Source organism: Alnus glutinosa, chromosome 3 (assembly GCF_958979055.1).
Source record: "Alnus glutinosa chromosome 3, dhAlnGlut1.1, whole genome shotgun sequence".
Lineage (NCBI taxonomy): Eukaryota > Viridiplantae > Streptophyta > Magnoliopsida > Fagales > Betulaceae > Alnus > Alnus glutinosa.
Genome location: NC_084888.1, coordinates 1,864,236 through 1,874,536, shown reverse-complemented (window position 1 = coordinate 1,874,536; position 10,301 = coordinate 1,864,236). Strand labels below are relative to the sequence as shown.

The 10,301-nt window shown below is 37.0% G+C and overlaps 2 protein-coding genes across 2 annotated transcripts; one reads left to right on the top strand and one right to left on the bottom strand.

Moving 5' to 3' along the window:
- Window positions 1–267: 267 nt before the first annotated feature.
- On the bottom strand, window positions 268–1,122 carry LOC133862428 (uncharacterized). The gene is made up of 3 exons (XM_062298248.1): window positions 999–1,122; window positions 582–905; window positions 268–419 (listed from the first exon to the last, which is right to left on the bottom strand). The coding sequence occupies exons 1-3, from the start codon at window positions 1,087–1,089 to the stop codon at window positions 340–342; spliced, it is 495 nt and encodes a 164-aa protein (XP_062154232.1). The 5' UTR covers window positions 1,090–1,122; the 3' UTR covers window positions 268–339.
- A 3,111-nt stretch (window positions 1,123–4,233) lies between these two features.
- On the top strand, window positions 4,234–9,997 carry LOC133863463 (BTB/POZ domain-containing protein At3g50780). Its single transcript, XM_062299393.1, has 3 exons — window positions 4,234–4,614; window positions 5,013–5,908; window positions 8,691–9,997. Exons 2-3 carry the CDS (start codon window positions 5,276–5,278, stop codon window positions 9,681–9,683), a joined length of 1,626 nt encoding a protein of 541 aa, XP_062155377.1. The 5' UTR covers window positions 4,234–4,614; window positions 5,013–5,275; the 3' UTR covers window positions 9,684–9,997.
- The last annotated feature ends 304 nt before the right edge of the window (window positions 9,998–10,301 follow it).

Here is a 10,301-nt window from a genome sequence, read left to right as displayed (position 1 = left end):
AACGGCTATGTTAAATGACGGCATCGTGCTGAATAGTGAATATCATGATCATCTACAGACTGATGCTGTTAGGCTCTGATACAAAGGTTGGCCATTTTTGGATTAGGATTTTTTTTCTTTTCTTTTCTTTTAACGGATAAACAGGCTAGCCATCCATCCCCTATAAAAACAAGGAATTGAATATGCTCAATGCAACCTTCTAATCAATTAATTAGCAGAAAGTTATAAAAAAATTAAAAAAAAAAAAAAAAAAAAAAAAAACCAGTATATCCATCCCCTCCTCCTACATATGGCTAATGGCAACTGTAGTGTACAGTTTTATTCACGAAGCAAAATTGATCAGAACTTAAGTTCTCCTTTTTGGACAACAAAGAAGACAAAGGGGAGTCCATAGCCGAAGCCCACCAAGATTGCCATCCCTGTGATCAGATTTTACCAATCACAACACGTTAACAAAACAAAACAATTGAAATCATCTTGTTCAAATTCTGAAATTCAGGTAAATATCCCAAAAAAAAAAAAAAAAACAATGAGAGAGAGAGAGAGAATGAGATTAGGAAGAAGTAAGAAATTAGTCTCACCATATCCAACAAATTTTGCAAATTCCTTTCTCTTTTTAAGCATGGGATCATCTGGGAGTAATAATGCTTCCAACTGCAAAATCATGGAAATGACAACCAACCCACTTCCAGTTTTCTCTCTAACCACTCTAATACTCAAATCCAGCGACCAGAACCCAGCTGTTCCATTCACAAAATCTTCTATTACAACCTTGATGAACAAAAATATTCCAAGCAATAATGACATCCTCGCGATAAGCCTGATTTGGGTTCTGCAGGAAATGCCCCAGTTCACCATATTAACCATGCACGCGCATGCATACAGAGGAAACCAAAAATACCAATCTACATGTACCAACCAACAAGGTGAATAAGAGCAAAGACATTGAGAACTAGTTATTGACAAAAAAGGAAAAAGAAAACATGACATTGAAGTACCGGGGTCATTCAACTGAACAGAAGCCGAGAAAGCGAAGAGGAAAGCCAATAGCACAGAACATAAGCTGTATAGCTTTGTGGGCGCTGCCATTTTGTTCTGGTTCGGGGCTGCATCTAGGCGTAATCAGGCTGTTATATATAATTTGGTGATATGATTCAAGGAACAAGATGGCATCTTATAGTCAACGTTTTCAAGAAGTTCATTTTGTCCCTTTTTGATCATTCAATATTATTATTCTCTGCAGTTTTCTCTTAAAAAAGTATGGATAAGTGCTTCTCACGACATAAACAGTTTAATAATCCTTAATTACGTAAGAGAAAACGACATCAACTGAAGCCAGTTCGATCCTTGTTTGCTGTTACATGTTGGGGTATGGAGGAAAGGAACCCACATAAGTTTTGATTAAGGAGCAGAGCAGGGACCATTCTCACGTGGCGTGGGCAGTGGACTTTGGGTGTCTACTTACAAAAAATCACATCAACTCATCAAGCACGGGCATGGAAAACTACTTTGGCGGCTTCGCCCTATACATTATGCCACATGCATTTGGTTGGTAGCAGAAAAACAGGTAATTAGTTTTCTGTCGTTTTCATGTATGGGAAGATAGGTATCCATGAGTTGTCACGTCGTTTTATAAAGAAATTGTAATAAAAATTGAAGTCTCCCAAACATTTTCCTGTTCGTCCAAAGAAAAATGTATCCAAATCCAAAGAAAAAGAATTAATTGTTGTGAAATTCTTCTTGGATAAAATATGCATTATGATATTTTTGATGATTTGCATAGAAATGATATACAAGATACTTTGTTCTTTGTTCTTTTTTCTTTTTCTTCTTCTTCTTCTTCTTCTTTTTCCTCTTTTATTTATTTATTTTTATTTTTTATTTTTAATAATGTACCCTGTGATTAATTTTCAATTAATCACATCACAATAATTTCTATTACGGTGAAGGTGATATGAGGATTAAGGTTTTTCTTGGTTTGGGCAAGATTGGGCTCGTGCCATGCCTGCTCTGGGTATCAACATTTAATGCATTGGCCCAAATTGGGCCATGGATGGGCCCTGCAGATAAGTGGACTGGCCCAGGACTTGTAGGCCCACGTAAACCTTAAAACCGGAAACTTCTTTCTTTTCAGTTTTAAATTTTCGTTCTTTTTTTTAGTAACGTAAGAATTTGTTGGGATTGTCACATCACCATTGTGAAATAATTGGGAGATAAAAATGTGGTTTTCCACCTCTCTCTCAATGAAAAAATTTGTATAAATGTCAAAAAAGATGTGTTTGGTTTCATTTTCTCTTGCACATCTCTTTTGCAAATTCACTATTAAATCTGTGGAACCATGCACATCTCTTGTACGGAGCTGAACAAGAGATGTGAAAAATATTAATGATGACTGCAATAGGAAAGTAGGAAACTATTTCTCTAATAAGACCCAAAGTGAGTGAATTAATCATGTTAAAATAAAGCGCCTGCAAGATCTTCTTCATTGATTTTGTTAGGGTTATGGCTTATGGGTTAAGATTTTTTTAGAATTTATAGATTATTCCATTAAGTAGATTTTTTTTTCAAATCTCACTATTGTTTTCAAATAAAATAATGAAGTGACAAATGCTGATGTGGTAAAATCTCAGTTTATCATTTAATTTGAAAATAATGGTTAAGATCGAAGAAATCAATCTGCTTAGTAAACTATCATAGAATTTTTAAAAAAATCTTAATCCGATCGTATAAAACATTACTTGATTATTACGTTAAACCAGCACATGTTTGACTGAGCAGGCAATGAGTCCACGACCTACCACATGAGGAGCATCAGAAATTTGATTCACAGAGAGAGAGAGAGAGAGAGAGAGATGTGGTGGGTTTTCTTTTTGGTATCATTCATGATGAAAACATGATCTTGCTTTTAACCACTCCTCCCATCATTTGCGAGCTCTATTATTGCACTACAGTCTAGAGCTCATGGTTGACATGGTCCATGGCCTTTAATAATGCACAAAACAACCTCAAAGAAATAAAAAGGAGCAAGTCAAAAGGTTGTTACAACTTCTCAAGATTAGATGGTAGATACTATTTGGTATACTCACTCACACTCTCATGTGAAATTGTGCCATTGGATGGTGATGTTGTCCATTCTTTTTCTAAAGCAAACAGCAACTTCTCGAACAGCAAAGAAGAAACGTGTCTGGTGTTCCTGTGGAGCAAAATTTGAATGGTCCTCCCTCTACAATTTGTAAATCATGTATCGGATTCTTCTAGTGCTAGTGCTGCACTCTGGTTCATAGTTGGTTAACCCACTTTGGCCCTTTGGGACAGGTTTTGAATCTTTTGTATAGACGGGATCCCGATTTCGTGCAATAAAGCTAGCTGTTCTAATATCCCACTTGTGTGACTCAACAATTCATCAATTTGGCCATGTTGTGAGACTCAACTTTTCTCTTTTTTCTGTCCAGCTGATACCCTGCACACTATGGACATCTTGAGGTAAATGAGGATAACACTTCATTTGGCACCACCGTTGGTGTCCCTATGTGTAGGGGTTTGGATCTAAACTCTAAGCAGCAGTAATTGACAATTAGTAGTCAAATTATACTACTCCAAAATAAATGCTCCAATAAATCAGATTGGACTATGCTCTTAAGTCTTAGGTCTAGTTGCAGAGTATAGAGTGCCCAAAGAAAAAGGGGTCGGAGGCATGGACGAACCCAAAAAACTCTTACAAAGATGGATCAAGAATTAAAAAAAATTGTTGGTAAAGGCTAGCAAACTAAATTTTTAGCTTTTATTTATATTTTTATTTTTTGCAATTGAGGTAGGGCCATGGCCGACCCCCTCTTAAATCGTTCATGGTTGGAGGATTATAAATTTCGTTTGCTAATTTTTTTTCTTTCAAAAATACGAAAGTAATTATTTTATTTGTACGTCATGTTGAAGCACTTTTTTTAAACTAAAAAAAAATAAATAAATAAAAGGAGCCTATGCTGGTGGTTTGTACCATCTATTATTCTCACCTGCCATATCTTTATCCAGACTCTCAAGTTAAGCTCATTCATCACTTTTCCTATAATGCCCAACAGCCCACCCTCCATAATCTGTACGCCCAATTTGAAATACCATGAGGGCATTTCAGTGATTGAATGACTTCATATTTGAACATCATTCTACATGACAGCGATGGTCTCTTAGGCCTATAGGAAATCCAGCAAAGCCCACTAAAGCTCAAAATTATAAAAACACCCCAAGGAAAAAAGATAAAGTGTAATTTGAAGATGCATAGGCATGCACATTCTGAGACCCACACACACTGCAATCATCAAAAGCAAAGGTAGACAGCAACTGCATAAAGGAGGAAACACAACCCATGAGCCATCACCTCTTTAAATTCGTTTTTCACTTTCTAGTTTTTCTGGGATGATTTGGGTAACTCTTTAACCTTACAAATTAAAGAGCCACTACTGGACTAATTATTATTCCACACTGAAAGTCTCTGTTCAGTGGTTCCCTTGATGCTTGACACAAGGAGCTACCTTTCAATCATTTTAGGCACTTGTGGGCTTAAAAAGTATATGAGATAAGAGGTGGGTTTTCAGTGAGCTCACAGATTATCGATTCTTGGTGAGTTTCTGATTTTATTTTATTTTTCTTTTGCTGTTTTTGGGTTTTAAGATTCCTTCTGTTGAGTATAGAAAAGACCCATTTTGTGCTTGTTTCTGTTTCTGTTCCTGGGAGTGGATCTGTAGTTGCCTCTTGATACTGCTTTGTGAATGCTTTTTGTGGTTTGCTTTGATAGTAAATTGCATCTCTGCAAAGACAAGTTTTTTTTTTTTTTTTTTTAAAGTCATTTTTGCGCTCTCTTTGGTACTGCATGTCCTTACCGTTCTGCTATTTTGCTACCTTTAGATTGCAATTTTTTCTTTCTGTTTCAGAGAAGCTACGATTTAGTTTATTTTGAATTTTTTTTCAGCGGTGGTTTTCGTACAAAACTTTACTCATTCTTTCATACTGTTTTGTAGGAAAGGAGTTCCTTGGTGGAGGAAGTAATATATGAGTTTGGGGTTCCTGGGATCAACTTTAAAGCCCAGCTTTCCGGTTTTCCTATTTTTGTGTTATAGGGTACCAAGCCAAGGCTGTGTTTGAGAAGAAGAAGAGTTTTGTTGGAATTTTATTTCCTTCTGGAAAGGTTGAGTAATTCTAGTAATCCTTTAGGGGTCCACAGTGATGTTTTCTTTGTAAATGCCACATCTTGAGTGAATATTGCTGTAAATTCTTGTTGAATATGGCTGAAATTAGACTTACAAGGGTAGAACAAGGCCAAACCAAGATCAGAAATGTACCAATTGCCGTGACCCCGGAAGGTTTTTGGTGTTGTCCTTCTCCTGTTGTGTTTCAAAAGACCCTCAAAGCTCAAAACCCTCTAAACAAACCAAAACCCTCCTCATCGCCACCCAAGATCACTGTCCATAAGAAACAGACCCCAATGACTGAAAGAAAGCCAACGCTGACTCCATCAAGACCAGGAATTGTTTCTGATGATCAACGGACTTTTGGCTCTGATACACCCGGCCTCAGTGCGCCTGTGGCTGCTGAGAGAGCACCGAGACCCAAAATTGAAAATTTGCCGAGGAAAGTGGCAATTGAGTTTGGTGAGCCTGGAACCAGTGATATGAAGGTGATTTTGCTTGGAAAGCAGGGATTTTGTGTGAAGTTGAGCGTTCACAAGAATATTCTTGTGGAGAATAGCCGCTATATTGCTGAAAAGCTTTTTGAGCAGTCTGGTTTGTCCTCTCTGGAAATCGATGACTGTGAGGATGTTGAGATATATGTTGAAACTGTGGGACTAATGTATTGCAAAGAAATTAAGCAACGGCTGATCAAGCAAAGTGTTTCACGCGTACTCCGCATTCTCAAGGTAATTGCAATGGATTTCTCCTTTTCACCTGCATTGATTGATTTAGTGTATAAGTTATCTTGTTGAGAAGAGTTTGTGCCAGTGTAAAAGAAGTGTCTTAGGTTGCATTTGGATTTTAGGATTTATAATCAAGGAATTTGTATTCCTGCCAAAAACAAGGGACCTACTTCTCATCCTAGGAGTTAGCAGGTATGATAGAGTTCCCTCTCTATCTGTCTCTGCAAGTTGAAGAACAATTGCTTGATATGAATTTTAACAGCACATGATAAATTTGAGCTCTGAGGGTTCTGCTCCATTAAAAACACGTTGTGTTATGAATTTGAAATAACATCTTATACCTAATCATTTCAACTCAATATATTAATAAAGCCTAAATTCATCCATGAAGTTCATAAATAAATAAATAAAAAACTTGTACTTTTCATACTTTAGCAAGCCATTCAAACTAAAAACTGAAATCTGAATCCTTCTGTTCAAATAGTTCCATCCAAATAAACCATTAAGGGTTTACTGTCTTGATTGTTCTAATGTTGTTTGTATATGTATTTTGTCGTTCCCGCCTTTCTGGATGTAAGGATGGTTAGCCTTGTAATGGAAAAGCAAATCCCTCCTGTTTGGAACAAATATTTTAACTCATTGATATAGAAAATTATCCCCATGTAGTACTCATGTATGCAGATGTTTCTGTAGGACCTCAAGCTATGATCTTCCTACTAGCACATATTAAATGTTTGACGGCTGTTTATGGTGTCTTAGGAGCAATAAGCCATGATAGCTACTTTAAACTGCAAAGTTTATCTAGTGTGGAAACTTGAGTATATAAAAAACAATTTGGTGCTCAGTCAATTTTTTCTGAGTGATCTTATAACTATCATGAATATTGAGATTGTTTGGAGCAGCTACATTTTTGGTGGTATCTTTGCCTGAAACACGGTACTCATGGTCCAGGTGGATGAGCTGAACATCCAGGCTCTAGATATGGATGACAGGGTTATTAGCAATCTCATAATTTTGATTATTCTGGCATAATATGTACAGAAAATGGCATTGATCCAATTTTATGTTTTTTAGTGTTTCTAAAGTACTATTAATATTGCCCATTGTGTTGAAATTGTAATTTATGCATGGTGTATGTGTGCTTATTGGAGAAATCACAGACTATAAACTATTTTTAGGAAAAATGACTTAAACTGTTTGTTTCAGTGTGCAAAAACCTCTTTTGCAGCTGGGTTCATTTTGGCTCGTGTTTCCATTTAAATATCTTTACCCGTTGGGATCTCTGACAAATTGCAAGATGTTCAGCATAAGTTGCACAAGACATGGCTTCACTGCTTATTTAATGTTTATGTCTTTCACAATTGGGATCGTCTAGGCCATATATCCACTGGTTCAAAATGTTTTTATTTTGCGACCTTAATTTTGTTCTATTTGGAACTTTTTCTAATTTCAGGATGTTCAACGTGAATATATATCATGCAAAAGTATATTTATTAGTTTTTGTTGCAAGCAGTTGTCAAATTGTGATAATTTTTCCAATTCTATATTATTTATTTGCAGTATTGCGCATTGCAAATCATATAGAAAGTTAGATAATAATGTAACAACCCCTGTATATTGCAATATGATACATAAATTGCTCTATAATCATAAACATTTTCATGATAGTCTTCTTGTTCAAAACATTCATTGCTAAAATTATCCTCATAATCCTTTTCTTTTCACTATATTTTCTAAAATTACTATAAAGAAATCTTGAAAGGTTCCAGGACATTAAAAGCAAGGTCTTGGATAGCATAATTTATTTTTTCCCCTAAAATGAGTTAGTAGGGCTATGGATGACTTATGTTCAAGCCCCTCAGGATTTGGGTTGGCTCCAGTAGTTCTGGTGGCTGTGGCATTGATATTGCTTCATCCATTGTGTACTGGAACACACTGTGCTTACATTCTGAGATAAAGTAACCTAATCAGTATACCATTGCTATACTCCTTTTCCATGTGATATTGTCACATTGCATGATATGTGTAGCATGTTATGTGTACTAACAACTATGTCGCACATTGCTAAATTGCAGTAATTAACCTTTCCTCTCATTAATGCTTCAACCTTCTAAATTTATGAAGGTGCACTTTCATGTGTTGTTGCCTTTCAAACATTTAGACATGTCATTTTATGATCTTTTTATGAATATACTTGTTTTGTATGTCCATATATACTGAACTACAACGCATAGATGTACGAGGTATCTCATCATAGAAAAAAAAATTCCAAATTTGCGGCATTATGTTTGTTTTGTACATTAAGAATGTTTTTATAGGCTAAGAAAAGCATTGTGAAGAATAAGAATGCCGGGAAACTTGTTATAAATTATTACTCTCTCTCTCTCTCTCTCTAACATAACTAGTCCTGATTGTTATCTCTGGCCATTGTTCTGTTTTAATCAATTACCAATTTGGACTGTTTTTCCCGAGTGGATTTATTGACAAATTATTACTTCCTCTCTCTCTTTCTCTAACATAACTAATCCTGATTATTATCTCTGGCCATTGTTCTGTTTTAACCAATTACCAATTTGGACTGTTTTTCCCGAGTGGATTTATTGTAAGCTGATTGAAATTTCATGTGTAGTAAGTGTTGCTTCCTTGTTCTGGTTAATTATTTCTTTTGTTGTATACATGTCCAGTCATTGGATTTCACATTAGATTTTGGGATTAAGATATGTGCAAAAGTCTATAAAATATCTCTGCTTACATGAGAACCTTACCTGATGGAGCTATTATGCAGGTCGCAGAACTACTTGGCTTCAACTCTTGCATGCAGTCATGTTTAGAATACTTGGAAGCAGTTCCTTGGGTTGGTGAAGAAGAAGAAAAGGTGGTTTCGTCAGTTCTACGACTCCAGGGTGAGGGTATTGGAGTCACCCCCGTATTAAAACGAGTTTCTTCTGACATCTCTAGACCCCCCAAAGACACACTTTCACAAATAATTGACCTTGTTCTCAAAAGCAATGAGGAGCGAGGCCGACGGGAAATGAAATCAGTAGTGCTGAAGCTCCTTAGGGAGAATAACAGTCTCCCAAGTTATGCAGGTTCAGCTGACATCTGCAATGAAACTCTTTACAGCTCATGCAAAAGCTGCTTGAATTCGCTTGTGTCTTGGTTTAGACAGGCTGCTGAACCAGGGTTTGCTGATAAACCTATGGACAGCAAAGAACCTGTGGTGAAGCATATAGCTCTAGAGGCTGACAACCTCTCCTGGTTGGTTGAGATTTTAGCTGACAGGCAGGCAGCAGATGAATTTGCTCTATTGTGGGCTGGCCAGCAAGAGTTGGCTACCCTACATTCAAAGCTGACTATTGTGTCTCGTTATCATGTTAGCTGCATCACAGCAAGGTTATTTGTTGGCATTGGAAGAGGCGAGCTCCTGCCGACAAAGGACACCCGCCAGTTGCTATTACAAACCTGGTTGGAGCCATTGATTAATGACTACAGCTGGTTACAACATGGTTGTAGGTCCTTTGATAGAAAGGTTGTGGAGGAAGGAATTGGTAGGACAATCCTCACCCTGCCTCTAGAGGAGCAACAGAGTATTTTGCTTTCTTGGTTGGGCAGTTTTTTGAAGGCTGGTGATAACTGCCCAAATCTTCAGAGAGCCTTTGAGGTCTGGTGGCGGAGGACATTCATTAGGCCTCACATGGAAGTACAAGGTAATCTTTTGCAGTCAGATAGCTCAATGACATCACCTGTAGTAGAGCTGAGGAAATATCCACACGAGTGAAGGCGCAGTCGACTATACAGGGAATCTTTCACAATCTGCTGAACTTAGGGTTTTAAGAACAAAAGAAGATGATTGTCTCTCTTTAGCAAGGGCAAATGTGACAGATCCCTTAGGAGTCAAACTGGCGAAGTGACTTGTGTACTGAGCTTCATGCATAATCTTTTGATTAATAATGCTTATAGGGATTGGAAGAAGTTCCTTTTGGTTTGGTGGATGTGGGTTGATCGCTTGATGTAGGAATCCTGAAAAGGAATGTAATTGATAAGCGTTGCTTCTTGTGAGTTTATTTATCTGAATGGAAAAGATTTGTGTAATGCCCTTTGCCTTCCACCCACCCCATCTCCCCCCCCCCCCCCACCACCACCCCCAAATGCATGTGTCCCTCAGAGTAGATATTTAGATTATTTACTACGTTTTAGTTTAGATATTAAATTATCCAAATCATCAAGGATGACAAGACCGCCACATATATTGTGGGAACACTCTTGTAACCAACAAATCCTCCCTTGGTATAGGAAACTCTTTAACTCTAGTGTAAAGAGTGTTATCAAAGATATTACAATTTTTGTTACAAATTCTTTGAAAATTGACGTGATAATTCATATAACACTTACTTAG

Excerpts from the sequence above, each read along its gene's own strand:
- LOC133863463 (XM_062299393.1), top strand. The coding sequence starts at position 5,276 with ATGGCTGAAATTAGACTTACAAGGGTAGAACAAGGCCAAACCAAGATC. Across the intron at positions 5,909-8,690 it reads GCGTACTCCGCATTCTCAAG|GTCGCAGAACTACTTGGCTT; the intron begins GTAATTGCAATG and ends GCTATTATGCAG.
- LOC133862428 (XM_062298248.1), bottom strand. The coding sequence starts at position 1,089 with ATGGCAGCGCCCACAAAGCTATACAGCTTATGTTCTGTGCTATTGGCT. Across the intron at positions 906-998 it reads TGTTCAGTTGAATGACCCCG|ATTGGTATTTTTGGTTTCCT; the intron begins GTACTTCAATGT and ends TGGTACATGTAG. Across the intron at positions 420-581 it reads TGCAAAATTTGTTGGATATG|GGATGGCAATCTTGGTGGGC; the intron begins GTGAGACTAATT and ends ATCTGATCACAG.